The 17,110-nt window shown below is 42.6% G+C and overlaps 2 protein-coding genes across 4 annotated transcripts; both read right to left on the minus strand.

The window, feature by feature from the left end:
• Nucleotides 1–131: 131 nt before the first annotated feature.
• On the minus strand, nt 132–4,931 carry LOC125750126 (cytokine receptor common subunit gamma-like). 2 transcript variants are annotated; one of them, XM_049027516.1, is made up of 8 exons: nt 4,549–4,930; nt 3,314–3,404; nt 2,716–2,888; nt 2,401–2,540; nt 2,149–2,308; nt 1,719–1,815; nt 1,477–1,561; nt 132–320 (listed from the first exon to the last, which is right to left on the minus strand). In XM_049027516.1, exons 1-8 carry the CDS (start codon nt 4,658–4,660, stop codon nt 237–239), a joined length of 942 nt encoding a protein of 313 aa, XP_048883473.1. In that variant the 5' UTR covers nt 4,661–4,930; the 3' UTR covers nt 132–236. The 2 variants fall into 2 exon arrangements, with proteins under 2 accessions (XP_048883473.1, XP_048883474.1); XM_049027517.1 differs by lacking the exon at nt 132–320 and adding an exon at nt 1,016–1,078 and having other exon boundaries at nt 4,549–4,931.
• A 4,545-nt stretch (nt 4,932–9,476) lies between these two features.
• LOC125750125 (uncharacterized) lies at nt 9,477–12,730 on the minus strand. 2 transcript variants are annotated; one of them, XM_049027515.1, is made up of 4 exons: nt 11,380–11,859; nt 11,095–11,295; nt 10,186–10,614; nt 9,477–10,061 (listed from the first exon to the last, which is right to left on the minus strand). In XM_049027515.1, exons 3-4 carry the CDS (start codon nt 10,577–10,579, stop codon nt 9,556–9,558), a joined length of 900 nt encoding a protein of 299 aa, XP_048883472.1. In that variant the 5' UTR covers nt 10,580–10,614; nt 11,095–11,295; nt 11,380–11,859; the 3' UTR covers nt 9,477–9,555. The 2 variants fall into 2 exon arrangements, with proteins under 2 accessions (XP_048883472.1, XP_048883471.1); XM_049027514.1 differs by lacking the exons at nt 11,095–11,295; nt 11,380–11,859 and adding an exon at nt 12,634–12,730.
• Between the last annotated feature and the right edge of the window lie 4,380 nt (nt 12,731–17,110).

The raw sequence follows: 17,110 nt of genomic DNA on the forward strand, positions 1-17,110 counted from the left end.
ACCAGAGGCAGGAAAAACAAGCTTGACATGCACACATACAAATCCAGATACTGTAATAAATGTTAATATCGTGTTTTTCTTCCTGTGTATGAATTGCTGTCAGCATACCGTCAATCACGGATGTAGACCAAGATAGTTCCAGTTTTAATCTTTATTTCAACATCATCTGTTCAACAGAAAGTCATTCCTCAGATCGTCATCACTGCAACTGACTGAAGAAAACAGCATTCTGTCAGTTAATCAGAGCATCCACTGTGGCCAGAGCCAGCCAAGTCCCACAGAGGCAAGGTAGATGAGGGCGTGCAGGTCAGTGATTCTTGCTGCAAAACAGGGAGAAAAATCAGGATAGCACAGTGGTGGTTGAGGAGTACTGTACTGTGGATTAGTGTTCAGGGACCCCCAGAGACTCCACGTTTTTGCTTCCTCCTAGCCACCTGCCAGACAGTCCACATCACTGTTCCCGGAAGCTGCTAGGGAGCAAAAGCGTGGACCGTCTGCTTTTGAGAAACACTGCTTTAGGGGTTCGGCTTTCCCAACCTTTACATTTCTGCGGACCCGTTTACATCACACAAAAATCTCACGGAGCGGTAAAGTGGGCGGGGAATGGGGAATGGATCGATCAGCGATTGCTTAAGTTTAATAGTTTCCGTTTTTCTCTTTGTATTTTTTATATAAAGGCAGTCTCTGGGTTAAGAACGAGAGAGTTACGGACAACTCGTACTTAACTGCAGTAAAGTCTATTATATAAAAAAATAGTGTTAAATACTATATGGTTCGTAGTAACGAACACACGCGCTACATGAAAACATTATGCGGTGCCAGGGTTCGTCGGACTGAGGTACAGTATAGTGCTGAATGAGGTTACTTTTATTCTTATTGTATTATTATTATTATTATTATTATTATTATTATTATTATTATTATTATTATTATTATTACTTCCAAATTCGGATTAAAGATGGTGTTAGGGGACGGATTTCGTTCGTAACCTTGGTATTGCCTGTAGTCCCCAGCGGAGAGTTGGGAATCCTTACTTCAGATACCGCAAACAATCGTTTGCAGAAGTACTGATGAAGTACTAAATGGCGATCTAGGAGAAAGTGGGTGACTATTATATTTTTGCATTGTGCGAAATTTAATTTAAATTTTGGAAATTTTGGATGCCATGTAAGAGCAAATCAAGCTACCGGTATGGGTTCCTGTTTCAGAATGGTTAAGGTAGTCGAAGTACATTTCCGTTGACTATAACGTCAGAGCTCTTCATGATTTTCAGCTCCTTTTACCGGCTCCATTTCTTTTCCCTGGTACATGATAGAAAATCTGTGCGTTCCAGTCGCTCCAGAACATGGACTGGCCACAAGAATTAGATAGGGGGCATCAGTGCTATCCAGTGAAGCACCATGCCAACCAGAGATGTACAGAGATGAAAGAAAGGGGTCACATGGTGGTAGAGAAAGCCCTGGGCAAGATAGCTACCTCAACGTTTCCATTGCAGGTTTTGAAGAGGTCCTCCAAGTTCTTGTCAGGGTTGGGAACAGCAGGAACAAAGATAATTCTAATTCTGGGGAACAGAGGTGAAACATCAGCTTAGGTGGGTTGGCGAACAGACTCAATTGTAATTGACTATCATCTTTCTATTTAGTTCCATCAAAAACCGCAAACACACACTCACAGCACATGTGCGTGTGCACGCATCTGCCTGTTCCTGAATAACCCACCTTTCTCCTTGTGTAATGTAGATCAGCACCATCAAGATGCCCAGAACCACTACAGCTATGAATGAGTAGACAGCCTTCCAGGGGACGGGGGTGGTGACTGTGAAAGTGAGGTTGGGGGAGGCAAATAGAATGAAAAACATGTCAATGATTCTCCTTCCCAATTCCAACGAGGATCTGCTTGATATCTATGCTGGAAAGAGATGATGCACCACAGACTCCCTCAAGGAACAGGGTTTGTAACGGTGTCAGTGCTGGAGTATTCACAGCCCAGAAGCTGACTGCTGAAAAAGCTTTTGAACAACCTTTACTGTATAAAGATGTTAAAATCCAGGCGATATAACTGACAGCGAAGCCTGTCCCTGAGATCAGTAAATACAGCGTCTCCACGGTAAAGAATGGTCTGCTGCCTGCGTCTGCACCGCTGCTGTACCTGTTGTGTTGCCCCAGAACATCGGTACACTCCAGTCGCTCCAGAACATGGACTGGCCACAAGCATTTGGTACCCGGATCCTCACTTGGAGCTCATACCGATGCTTCAGGGAAATCTGAGGCAAGCTGTACGATGTAGCCGACATCGAAGTGGAAACAGACTGAGAGGAGAAGGAGAAGCAAAAACCACAAGTGATGTTTGATATATCAGCCATGGTTGCTCCCCTTGTGCTGGAGCCCTGCTGGTTCTTACATGCCACTGATCGCCCTCCTTCCTGTAGCGCACTTCACTCTCCGTACAGGTGCTTTTTGTGCTGGTGTTCCAGTATAACCAGAGCTCCAGGTTTGTACTGTTCACCACCATAGAGAGGTTAAGCGGTGGGTTGAGTTTCACTAGAGAGAGAGGAACACAGAAACTGAGCAGTCAGTGAGGCAGAGGGGCAGTGAAGGTGATGTAAGAGGGGTATGGGGGGGGGGGGCAGAGAGACTACAACATCAGGGTTATGGAAGTACACCGAATTGGGGGAAATCGGTGGCAGATAAAAGGGGCGATGGGGTCCAACTTTACCCCGCTTTTTCATTTCAATGGTCTGTTCCTTTGTGACATTGTTGTCATCAGACAGTCTGGTGTGCAGTGAAAAAAACCTATCGGCTCTTTCATATGGCAGTCTGCAGCCCACGTTGTAACCCCCCTGATGCAGGTACTGGGGGCAGTCATGGAAGGGCCATCTGGAACCCAGCCTGCAAGGTACAACACTCCATTGAGAACAGTGGTATTTGGAGATTCATTTTGTTAATAGAACTTTGTTGTTACATTTTTGGCTAAACCATTGGCTGAGATTTTGGCATTGACTTTAAGATTTATGAATTTAGTTACGGTCCTGGTATTTGGTACAAGAGCGTAAACACCAACTGCAGGCAAAAATCGACACATTAATCAAGCTGCATTCTCAGTCCATTGGCACCAGCTGTACGCCATAATATATTTCAAGTTTACTGCACACTTGTAAGTATAATTTTTTTTTAGCTGTTTGAGTTTTGTTAGAGATTTCTGGTTACAATCATAATACTGCCTGTCATCCTTAGTGGGTAAGGATAAGATATTGAAATAATGAGCGGTTTTCTAAAGAGGCCTCGCTAAGGATGTCTGTCTATTACAGGAATACCGGCTCTGGAAGGTGTAGTTTAGCTGTAGGTGAAAGTGCTGCTTCCAGGTACAGTCTGTGTGCTCCAGGTTGATAACCAGACAGCTCATTTCTGCACAGATCAGACAAACATTTAGATAAATCAAATGATTAATGCAATGAACTTTTTTTTTAATTATAGGAAGGTACTGAGACCTTGTGCTTCAGCTGCTGGAATAAAAATTGTCCTCAGGTAAAGTACAGTGTTTTACAGCATCTCCAACAGCTACATCTTCTGCGTCGCCTGCCAGATCAGTGTTAACCTACCTCATCCGTATCATAATCACGGAGCACGAATATTTTTGTTTACACAAAACATTGCAACACTGGCAAATCGTGCATTATTGATTTTTACAAACTGGAAATGTGGTGGACACCTGAGGATATCAGTAAAGATAAATGTCACAAATTCATACAGATAAAAGTCACTGATGGGCAGAGCTGCATGAGATTTTATGGACATTTTAAATATTAATACATGTGGCAGGAGTCATTACTTAAACAGCAGCAGATTGTTTAAATGTTGCAAAGTGCTCAGCGCCGAAAGTACCACAGTAAATCAGTGACTGGGAAATGAGACGATGAACCTGTATCTTCCACTCTGATTCGGTCCATTATTATGTCAAGAAAGGCTTGTGAATATATCTATGTGATGCCAATTGAGTAACTGGAGAGACAGGACTAATATACTGGCGCCTTTCTGACCGTTTCAAATTAAACTTCACATTATGTTTGCGGGGTATTGATCTGTTTTCCCTCCACTGCTCCTTCCACCGCCAAAAAAAATGGTTCAGTGAGTCAAAGTGTTTCAGAGCTTTGAGAAAATACTTTTAAAAAATATTAAGAATTCTTTTGCCATTTTAAAAATAATTACAATGTATTATTTAAATACATTGACTGATTTATTCATTTGAATTTTTCATTTGAGTTTTACAACGGGTTCGAGGCCTTATGCATCAGAAAAATAAACATTCCTTGTACAGCCTTGGTGCATCTCAAGTGGTTGTCATCTTTTAAAAGAAGAAATCGCTCGCATTGCTTGCCAAATCAGTGCGCATCTGATCTACACGTTTCCTTCCCTACAATATGTGTGTTTTAGGTTAAAAAAACCAACAAGGACAGACTGTTTTAACTATAGAGACCTCTGACTATGTATAGATCTATATTCCTATTACCACCCCCCCACCAAAGAGAAAACACCAGAATGGCTTACTTACCCACAGAGTGCATTCCAGTAGTACGTTTTATCACCACAACTGCTGACAATAGCACCACTGCTGTTATCGTTGCCATCTGTCCTGTGTATTGCTTTGTCTGCTCTGCAGTCATGTTTCAGTTCTACAGGAGCGGTTTCCCCCGAAACAGGACCGAGAAGTTCCTCATTAAAAGGAAAGTTGAAACTATTGCTTGCTGATATGCCCAAATTGGCCCTTTCCAACCGAAACTGGCTGATCTTGGCTGAGTTACCTAAACTCCCCCTTTGCTTTGGAGATGCTTCCTTTCCACAGAACCGTGGATTGGACTTCTCACTCCAGTACTCATATAATGCTATACAGTAGATGGCAAGGCAAAGTCTAAATGGTACATTCACGTTTCTTCTTCACAGCTGAGACCTGCTTGGTGAGGTCACTTCCTCTTTCCATAACATGTGTTCCTGTTTCATTTCTTATTGTCTTATGATCTCATACGTCTGCACACATGACTGTCATACAGAAGTTCCTTTTGTCTTATTCAAGTAATATTTTCTAATATTCCAGTCATTTTTTTTAGATGCAGTATATTTATATAGCCAATAAATGGCTTTAAAAGTTACACCAGACTTGGGGAAATTGCAATGTACATAGTATGGGGAGGGATTAATATAGACAGAGCCCAACTCTGCCTCCTTATGTCCAAATGGCACCTTGCCTGAGCGCAGCTCAGCCTCCCTCAATGTTAACGTTTTTTTTTTTTCTTAACGTCCCAAAATTACGTAAAAGGTTCAGTGAGCGGTTTAACAAGAGACCAGTTTTGCACTAAAATTCATGACATTTTGTCAGGGCAACCAGTATTTCTAGGGTGTAACACTCAGTATGTTTACATGCACAACTAAATCGAACTACTGTTATAGCTTGGCGATGCCATTTAATCAGACTACTGTCCTTGTCCCAGTATAAATGCATGGGAGAGGAAATGATTTATTGACTGAAGTATGTCTGACTCTGCTATGATAGGTGGTGATATGGCTCTTTTCACCTTGTTAGTATTGGGCTTTTTCTGGTTGATCTATTATGTCACAGATGTCTGTCCATCCATCCATCCATCCATCCATCCATCTTCTAAAACCGTTTAATCACAACTGGGGTCATGGGGGGGACCAGAGCCTATCCTGGGAACAATGGGTGCAGGTGGGAACCAACCCTGGGCAACTGCCAACACACTGCAGGGTTCATACACCCACAGAGCCAATTTAAACTCACCAGTCAACCTATCCTGCATGCTTTTGGACTGTGGGAGGAAACCAGAACCTCTGGTGAAAACCCATGTGACATGGGGAGAGTGTGTGAACTCCACACAGAAAGGACCCAGGTCCGAACCCAGGACCTTCTTGCTGTGAGGCAGCAGCACTAACCACTGTGCTTCCGCGCTGCCCCCCGCCACTTGCCACAGATGTAAAAAAAAAATAAACGAATAATAATAGATGCGTGGGCAAGAAATAAGTTTTAATTCCAATCTGGTCGGAAGAACAGAAAGAACAACATCATATTGAACAACATATCAAGAAATAAAGTATTTTGTATAATATACTATGACAACACGGTATTGGACATTTTTCAAATATTGCAATGTGATTTTGTTGTAATATATATTGGGGTATTTATGAAACAATAAAGGAATTCAACGTAGGAGTGATTTAAACAGCAAGGATGAAAACGATTATGATCGTGGAGAATGCATGCAGCGCTCATGTAAAAGCAGCGGAGGTAAACTTTAAACTGATTTTTAAACATACTAGAAAATCGTGAAAAGGAATAATCATTAAAATTGCAAAACTTGCTAAGATTTTTTTTTCTATGCTAAAGTAAAAATGTTTCCATGAGACACAAACGCTATAATATCCAAACCGAACTGAAGGAAAGCCTTAATCTACCTGACTAGCGATGTAATAATTGGATGTGCATAACATGCGTTGTTGGTATTAATATTTCGTCAAGTCCTATAATATACTAGAGCCATTTTTCGTATTTAGTACAAAATACCCTGCCTCGCATTGTGATGTCATTCAGTGCCGTACCAGTTTTTACACCAGTGGACAACAAACACCTTGGAGAACTGTACTTTTTGTACCTTCTTGAAGTCCCAAAAGTACGGTACCTGGTGAGGTGGAAAAGCGCCCTTTAGTCGAGAAGTGAATTGGACAGTGCTGTACATTTGATATGTGCTGTACACTGTGTGTTGTTTTTTTACAAACAAAATGCGCGCTATTCCTTCTGGCTATGGTGTTATCCGAAGGCAGACAACACCGCCGTATGGTGCTGGAATGCGCTACCAACGCAGCCTTTGCTATGCTCCATACTTCTTCTGTGTACCAGCTTCTTCTGTTACTTCCAGGTCAAAGCCCAGGGCCGGGGGACTGCGGAACATGTGCAGAGCGCCTAGGCCACTTTGAGTCCAATTGAATATATATACATGCAGGAGTAAATCAGTTCCCAATCACATTGTTTGAGTGTCTTAGTCCGACTTTAACAAATTCAATTTAGTACGATTTCAGTCGGACTAACATGTTTACATACACTTTAAAAGTCCGGTTTTAGTTGGACTAACACAGTAACTCGATTTTCTTTGTGTGCATGTAAACATATGTTCTGTTATCATTTCATCCACCTAGTTTCCATTACCAGTAATTCAACGGAGGGTCATAGTGCTTATTCCTGCAATGACTGGGCACAGTTCAATTGAGAGACCCCAATCTATCTAAAACATGACTTTGGACAATGGAAGGAAATCACTGTACTTAGTATCATAATTATACCGGTCATTGAGGAAATCCTGTTTGAATAGTAAGTCTTTCCTTAAGGCTTCTTAGGTTATGATCCATATTTAAAATAGTATTAAAAATGAATGTTTCTTGTATTTGGGGGTCGTGTGTGTGGCTCTGAGGCTCAGCCTCTGTGCCAGGAGATTGGAACCTTGCTGGTTTGAGCCTCAGCTGTCCATGGTCCCTGGAGCAAGGCCCTTAAGAAGCAATTTCTCACAACCAAATTAACCTGTTTGGCAAGCTTAAGACTGCATTCTAAAAAGAACAAGCCTTTTGGCATGAAATGTACAGAGAGCAGCTAGAGCCAAGAACACTAAAGAGCAAATCATTTGTGTCTGCTGATCCAAATAAAAACATTTCAGTTTTACTTTTATTTAAGTCATGAAAAATGTGTGCCAATTCTTTAAGTCCTCGAGGCAACTTATTAATAGATTCATACAGTTCTTACTGGCTGGTAAATCTCTGTATCATCCACATAGCAGTGAAAAGAAATGTTATACCTTCTGAAAATAGAACCTACATGGAACATGTACATTGAAAATAAAATTGCACCAAGAATAGACCCCTGCAGGACCCCAGTGGCAGAGGGTCCACCGCCAAAGGACCTCATATCTGTCCCTCAGTGAAGAATGCCACTGCAAATTACACCTCTGCAAGCAGGCAGTAACAGACATCTGCAATCTCCCTGGAAAACAAGCTTAATGCCTTAAGTCACTGCGGCACTACATTTCTTTTCTAATGGGCGATTTTAGCATCCCCTAGCTATTAGAGGCATTTCCCAATCTGCCATAAGTTTGGCCATACATGCAGTTACATCAAACTTAGTGCGACATGCCACTGAATTCATTCAATTTCAATTTCAGCTGCCAGCCGAGAACAGGTCAAACAGGAGTTCTGGATGAACTTTGGATTCCCTGGGGTTCTGGGTGTGATTGATTGCACACATACACAACTACAAGGCCCCCTCAGAGAACGCTGTGAAATATGTGAAATGCAAGAAAACCCATTCCATCAATATCCAGGTGATCAGCAGTGCAATGAGTAAGGTTACACATGTATTCAGAAATCATCCTGGAACAAGCCATGACTGGCCAACTCTGTCATTTGTTCAGTCTTCAAGAGGAATTCTCCCCTGGAGGAGTGGCTGTTAGGGGACAATGACTATCCTTTAAAGATTGGCTGATTACACTGTATATCATGCCAACGACAGTGCATAAATTATCTTTAAGTCAAAAACACACAAAAACAGACCTGTAATAGACAGAACATTTGGATTGCTGATAATGTGTTTCACGTTTTTGGGTTGGTCAGGTGGAACATTACACTACAGCCCTCAGAAGGTCAGGGCAGTATTAGAGGCAAGTTATGTTTTGCATGACATTGCCGTCTGGATGTTTCTGGAACATAAATGAGGACACATTACAAGTCTTTACAAGGCGTGATGCTGAACTGCATGTGCTGATGCACCCAAATACGCCAGCAGCAGCACAGGCCAGGAGAGATCAGGCGGCAGAAGAGTGTCGTCTGTAGCCTGGTAAGCAAACTGAATGGTTTGATTGGGAGGGGAAATAAAACTCCATATATAGCATGAATTTGAACATTTTCAAATACGCTGCATTTTACGAATGAATTACAAATTTAGGGATTCACTGTATATGATGATTTTTCCCCCATCTCCATCCATCCATCCATCCATTTTCCAAACCGCTTATCCTACTGGGTCGTGGGGGGTCCGGAGCCTATCCTGGAAGCAATGGGCACGAGGCAGGGAACAACCCAGGATGGGGGGCCAGCCCATAGCATGGCACACTCACACACCATTCACTCTCACATGCATTCCTACGGGCAATTTAGCAAGTCCAATTAGCCTCAGCATGTTTTGGACTGTGGGGGGAAACTGGAGTACCTGGAGGAAACCCCACGACGACATGGGGAGAACATGCAAACTCCGCACACATGTGACCCAGGCGGAGACTCGAACCCGGGTCCCAGAAGTGTGAGGCAACAGTGCTAACCACTGCACCACCATGCCGCCCCCCTTTCCCACATCTCGACATGATTAAAACAATTTTGATCAATATTTCAAAAAATATTCTTTATTAACATTTTTTGGAGATTACAATAATCGGGTTTCCATACTTTCTGCAATTAGAACCCCACTGATTTTGCCCGTATCTCCATGACTGGAAAAAAAAAAAACTAAAATTCATGAACATGATCTTAAACTGGTGGTCTTCTTCCTCCTCGAGGTTCGCAGGCGGGGAGCACCAGGACAGGACCGGCCACGGGAAGGTCCGGGAGCATCTGGCGGCAGTGTGTTGATATTGGATCGGGTGGATGGAGGAGATTGGGTGGTCTGAGTAGGAGGTGTTGCAGAAATGAGGCGCTCAACTGCTCCAGCAAGCCTTCCCAGATTGTCTGCAATACGTCCAAGGGGCTGCAGCAGCATCTCAGTGCGACTCAGGTGGGTATTCACACGCCGAACACCCCGGCTGATCCCACCCAACTCCCTCTCCAGCATGTTGAATCCGGCCTGCTGGAGTTCCAGGAATGGGTGGTCCTCCTGCCGGATGATGTTCCCGCGACGAGTTCTGGGTCGATTTGTCTCTCCTCTCGACTTCGATGATGGTTGTTCCACCATCTCTTCTCCCTCCTCATCTACCACCTGCTCCTGCTTAATGGGCCCAGCCTCAGGGTCTTCAGCCAGTGGAGCTGCATGACATTTACGGTTCATTTACTGTATGGCCTTGTTGCAGGTGTTTAATGAAAAATAATTGATTTTTTGTAGAAGCGTGCATGTTTAATACACATTGATTTATAATTATCATTGCATTACCTTGAATGCCCACTTCAAGTCCCCCAAATCCCTCTTTGCTTTCAGCCTTAAGGGTAGAGGCAGCGATGTCCTCTGCTGACGTCAGATCATCGGTGGTCGTAGGTGGTCCTCCTCCCGTTTTCAATAGTAGTTTTCGGTGAGCTGCCAGCTTTTGCTTTCCCCGTCTCCTGACATCATTGTACCGCTTTCGGCACTGTGTGGCTGTTCTGCTGATGCCAGAAGACGAGGACACGCTTACCGCTACCTCCTCCCAAGCCTGTTTCACCTCAGAGAGCTTTGGTGGAATCCTGCTGTTGCCATAGATGGTCTGCTCGCGAGCTTTCACTTCGTGCACCAGGAGATCCGTTTCCTCTGCTGAGAAGCGTTCTTTTCTACTACCCGGCATATCCGCCATGATAATAGCAATCCGCCAAGATGCAAGGCACCTGGCTTTGAAAAGGAAAGGGAGAGGACACTCTGATTAGTTTACTCCATGTTACGCCCCAAAAACAGCCACGAATATTTACAACCCTTTTGAATCATGCCTGGCGATGTGACCATTTTTCCTCTGTTAAACTATCAAAGAACAATTTGGGCACAACCTAAAAGAACTTGGACTAAGCGCTTCAGGTCGTTATAATACGGCCCTAGGTGTCTTATAGAGAGAAAGATGGGGTAGGCGAAAAGAGAATTTCGCCACAGGGGTGAAAAAAGTATCGCTATTGTATAATTCACTCTTTATTATTGTGGTTTACATAATAATTTGTAATCTACCTATGGTTAATTCATTCCAGGATAAAAAAAAACTTATTCTAACGTGTCTGAAGACATGCTGCTTACATTTTTTAAAAAATTGGTAGGTTCTTGCGCATGACCTACTAATGAGGCGACGTTCAACTTAAACCTATTTAGTAAAACGGTTATACTTACTTTTGTCGCAAGGGGGAGGTATTACATTTGGGAGGGGGGAAAGCAGAATTCGGTGAAACTATAAAAATCCAGGCACTGCATTCGATCTTTATCGCGTTCGCCTGTTGTGACGAATCGAGCAGGACTCCATCGCTTTTTTTCCGCCGCGTCTACCTCGCCAGCATCCCAGCCGACCTGACTCGTCCAACGGATGCATCCACACTTTATATAATAAATGCAAACAGAGATTGGTACGTGGACTGAGTTTTATTTCACTCACTGGGTCAGCGCTTACACGGTTATTACCAGGGCTCTTTTACTCTCCTCTTTTCCTCACTCCCATCGCGTTGCTCCCACACCTCACGTGACCAGCAACGTCACACTATACGTTACACTATAGAGCAATATTATTAAATGTTACTCAAATCCAGCAATTTCATTTGTAATCAAAGTTCGCGAATTGTATTCGGCCATTTCAGTTTAGTCCTAACAGGGCAATAACCAATCGCAAGTATGAGAGCTGTATTGGGGGTTCCGGTAGCCTTAGTACTTGTGTTTAGCTGCTACTGTATGACCAAGTCTGTAATCACATCATATGAAATATATGCATCCATCACACAGATCTACGGAGAACGAACACAGATTAAGCAACCAAGATCTCTGACAAATTTAAATAAATTGCAGCTTTAATTCTTTACTACAGATTAATACATTACACACGAATCATTACACTATAGTTTGCATTAAATGAAATGGTTCATTATTAATCGAGCGAAAATGATAGCCTTTAAGTTCATAAAGTGATCAAAACCAAAAAGTTAAAAATAAGAATACAATTACTATAGGCGAATAGCAGTGTGATATCCGTTCTCTTACCTCTGAGATTACACATTTTAAAATATGTATTAGAAAAAAGAATGAGAATGCTTTCAGTTACTTACTGAAACTAAAACTGCGAATGTGTATTTCATGTTTTAAAGCATGAATTATGGGAAGTAAAATTTTTGTATATTTGACTAAATTTAAAATGAAACCGCAAAACATGAATACAAATTCAGTTGATTTTGGAGCAGGCTTCTAAATTTTTTAATTTGTGAACAACCGAAATGCACAGTAGTACCTTGATATTTTAAAGAAAAGCTTTAGAGTATTTATATTACTGACAAAAGTCATAGCAGATGTTTAGGACAGCTTCTTGCGGAAAAATACCGGATGACGTCATCGCGGGGGACTGTGATTGGTGATTTTGAACACCGAGCTTGACACAGCTGTGAGAAATTGGATGAGGGGGTGATGGAGAACGCGTCCGTGTAATATAATTAGAAAGTAGTAGGCACAAGTGCCAATATATCATCTGTTTTTTTGTGTGAGTCTTGTGAGGTAGACATGATGTGACTAGCTGAACTTGCTTTTCTCCTTAGTGTCATGTTAGGCTGTTTTATAAAGGTCCTTATGTAATCCTATGAAATACAAATAACTGATGTTTTGCTTGGTTTTAATGGCATTATTATTATAACTGTTTACACCGATCACCCGGTCTGCTGTGTATCTTGCTCGTACCTGGGGACAAGATGATCTCCAGACCTCCCTGCATTATTCATTCTGGATATGCCAAAAGTATTTACATCAGGATTAAAATATGCTGCTTTTTAATCAGAGTATAGCATCAAGTCAATTAAACTTCTGGGATATTGATCTGGTCAGTTAAGTAGCGGAGGGGGCTGTTAATCAGTTTCAGCTGCTATGGTGTTAATGAAATTAACAACAGGTGCACTGGGGGGGAACAATGAGACGTCCCCCCAAAACAAGAATGATTTAACAGGTGGAGGCCACTCACATTTTTCTTCGTCATCTTTTCTGACTGTTTTTTCATTAGCTCTGCATTTGGCTACAGTCAGTGTCACTACTGGTAGCATGAGGCGATACCTGGACCCTACAGAGATTGAACAGGTGGTCAATCTCCTCCAGGATGGAAGGAGACAGGCAGTTTCTCTAGGAGAACTGAACAAGACTGTAGAAAGTCCTTAATCCATCAGCAGGATTGTATCTGCTCCTTTGTGCAAGAAGGAACAGGATGAACACTGCTGGAGCCCTGCAAAATGACCTCCAACAGGCCCCTGGTCTGACCAAACAATCAGAAACAGACTTTATGAGGGTGGCCTTTGGGCCCGACATCCTCTAGTGGGCCCTGTGCTCACTGCCCAGTACCATGGAGCTCAATTGGCATTTGCATAGAATACCAGAATTGGCAGGTCTGCCACTGGCACCCTGTGCTTTTCACAGATGAGAGCAGGTTCACCCAGGGCCCAACGTGACATGAAAAGGTCTGGAGAAGCAATGGAGAACGCTATGCTGCATGTAACATTGTTCATCATGACCGGTTTGGTGGTGGGTTAGGGATGGACTGAGGAGGCATATCCATGGAGGGACACACAGCACCTTGACTGCCATTAGCTATTGGGATGAAGACCTTGGACTCATTGTCAGACCCTACGCTGGTGCAGTGGGTCCTGGATTCCTCCCGGTGCACGGCAATGCCCGGCCTCATGGGACGAAAGTATGCAGGCAGTTCCTGGAGGACGAAGGAATTGATACCATTGACTGGGCCCCACGCTCGCCTGACCTAAATCCAGCAGAACACCTCTGGGACATTATGTCTTGGTCCATTTGACGTTGCTAGGTTGCACCTCAGACTGTCCAGGAGCTCAGCGATGTCCTGGTCCAGGTCTGAGAGGAGATCCCCCAGGACACCATCTGTAATCTCATTAGGATTCTGCCCCAACATTGTCAGGCATGCATACAAGCACCTGGGGGCCATACAAACTGCTGAGTACCATTTTGAGCTACTGCAATGAAATTTTGGGAAAATGGACTAGCCTGCCACATCATTTTTTTTCACAAATTTTCGGGGTGACTTTGAATTCAGCTCTCTGTAGGCTGATAATTTTTATTTCCATCAAACGATTTGGCATACTCTCATTCCTAACACATTACCCAGTCCATATCAGTATAGATTTTTTTTTTCCCCATTGAGATCTCAAGTGTTTTCAAAGTGTTTATGTAAATTTTTTGAGCAGTGTAAAAGAGAATAGATCTTTATTTTTAAAGACAATAACAATAAGTTTATTGTACTCTTTCAGTCCTGATCTAAATGTATTTTATGTATCAAGAATGATAATGCAATAGAAAATGCGATGTATGTTTCCAAACCATTATACTAGCATGTTTTAACTAAATTAATACCCAGTATGCTTCAGATTTTAAATGTGATCAATAAATATCTAGGCAGGACTTTGACAAGTAATCATAGGTAACTGTTGATATAAATAAAAATGTTATTTGCATTTTTGTTGTCTGAATTTTTATGTATAAACAATAAAACATTAAAAGGGAAAAACAAAATTAAAATGAATATATTAAATGTTTAGATTTAGAATAGATTGGCATGAAACATCAGATCGACAACAGATCATCCACAAATAAGACATTTCCTTTCAAACATGTTAAACTACATTTTGAAAACTCGTGAAACCAATAAAGAACATTTTCCTTTGTTCTTCGCGCACACGTCAACCCAACCAGAAGGGGCCTGAGAGTGGCGTGGAGAGGCTCTATCCAAATCCAGGGGCTGTATCCTGTGAAGCACACAGTCTACGAAGGTGTAGCCTTTGTAGGTTGAATTCGAAGGTCGAACAGAAAGTGTTGTTAAATGGAACGGTCATGCCAATGGATAATTTCATATTTGTGTCACCAGCTGTTTCTGTCCTTACCCTTGAGTCACAAAACACCACTCCTATTGCCTAGCTAGGACACGCCCTCTTTACCTCTGCGCAATGAATCTTGCGTGCATGCGGAGAGCATGAAAAGAAGGATGCATTTCTAGATGCCATTTGAAAGAGTCTTCGAAATGGGACAGCCTTGTTGCACCATTATGACACATTCCGTCTTCAAATGAAGCCTTAGAACGATGCAGCCCCTGAATTCAGACACAGCAAGAATCTGGAGCCGTATATTATTAGTATTTTTCCCTGAACTTCCGCGTAGCTGGTATTCTCTCAGGCGTCCATGTTGTTATTGTCTTAATCTCGCGGTCAGAGGACTAGTCGATGTCAAGCTTAAAGCATCACAGTTTGCTGCGTATGGGGCTGCATAGCCACAGACCGGTCAGAGTGCCCATGCTGACCCCTCTCCACCACCGAAAGCACCTACTATGGGCATGTGAGCATCAGAGCTGGACCATGGAGTGATGGAAAATGGTGGCCTGGGCTGATGAGTTACGTTTTCTGCTACACTGTATGGAGGGTTAGGTGCAATATGCGTTATTTACCTGGGGAAGAGATGGCACCATTTGGGAAGAAGGCAAGCCGGTGGAGGCAGCGTGATGCTCTGAGCAATGTTCTGCTGGGAAACCTTGGGTCGTGGCATTCATGTGGATGTTGCGTTGACACTTATTCCCTACTTACCGTGCTGCAGACCAAATACACCCCTTCATAGCAACAGTATTCCCCGAAGGCAGTGGCCTCTTTCAGCAGGATAATGCACCCTACCCCACTGCAAGAATTGTTCAGGAATGGTTTGAGGGACACGAAAAATAGTTCAAGGTGTTGACTTGGCCTTCAGATTTGCCAGATCTCAATGCAATCGAGCATGTAGGATGTGCTGGGCAGACAAGTGCTGATCCATGGCGGATCCACCTCACAACCTACAGGACTTGAAGGATCTGCTGCTAACATCTTGGTGCCAGATACCACAGGACACCTTCAGAGGTCTTATGGAGTCCATGCCTCAGTGGGTCAGAGCTGTTTTGGTGGCATGAAGGGGACCTACACAATATCAGGAAGGTGGTTTTATTGTTCTGGCTGATTGGTGTATATGCACGCTGTCATTTACTGTATTGGTGACTTGCCAATCCAGTTCACTTCCTTTTATTTGAGTTCGGCAAATTACGTGACAATTAACCAGTGTATGTGGAAAGGTAGTCAAATCTTGCTGAATAATTATCATATAGTGTTCAGCTATATTTGTTTTATTCAGTTTTTGTGTTTATAAAAGGGCTCAGAGCTCAAAGTTTTCAACAAGCGGGCAGAGTTTGATGTTCGATTCACAGTATGTACTCACTGCCTGTATATACATTCAGCTCTTACTAAAATGTCTTCTTGCTCAGTGTTTACCTGACAAATCCTTTTTCTCTTCCCCTCTCGTTACCCCTTTAGACCAGCTCGTCTTTCACCTTTTCTGCTTTCCTGCACCTCCAGCTTTCTCCTAGTGTTGCTTGTTGCCCCCCACACTGGACGCAGAGCTTCACCTATAGGGGAGGCTGTGTAGGCTCTGTCAGTAGCAGTAGAGCCCACTTGTACAGAAATGGCTGTGAGCAAAGCAGGACCATGTGACCTGGGGATAAAAGGAAGGAATAGGCACTTTATTTAACAAGGGAGTGGAGACGGCCTTTACTAAATCAGTATTTGAATGGAGGGAAAAGAAAAAGGCAGCGTGTTTTTGCAAGTGAAAATGGACATTTGGGCACAGAAGCGTGACTTCTGGGGTTGGGAATCAAGGCATGTACTTGTTTACTGGATGTGAGAGATAAAAACTGTGTCTCATTCTGCAGGTGCCTAATAGGACACAATCCATTGATCTTATTAAAACTATATGAAATGTTTAAACATTATTAGACATCATCATGCAGAAAATCCTTGAAAGAAATGGCCATCATTTTAACCTACTTAAAGGTCAGTCTACCTACCATGGAATAAAGGATAGTACTTTATTAATTAAATACTGAATAAGGAAGAATAAAGACTGAATAAGGAAGAAATATGATAAATACATATTTGAACCTTGGGTCAAGTGGGAATTTCTGTATCCTTATCAGTGAGCTGGTAGGAGTGGCACATTATACATGTGTATTTAGCTGTATAAATGGGAAAATGTGTAGGGAAAAAAAATGTTGGCTAAACAAAGAAAGGGTGTCTATACAAGTGTTTATTTTACATAGATATGAATTAGTCAGGTCTGGATGATTGACATAGAAGTTATT

The sequence above is a fragment of the Brienomyrus brachyistius genome, chromosome 10 (assembly GCF_023856365.1).
Source record: "Brienomyrus brachyistius isolate T26 chromosome 10, BBRACH_0.4, whole genome shotgun sequence".
Taxonomy (NCBI): domain Eukaryota; kingdom Metazoa; phylum Chordata; class Actinopteri; order Osteoglossiformes; family Mormyridae; genus Brienomyrus; species Brienomyrus brachyistius.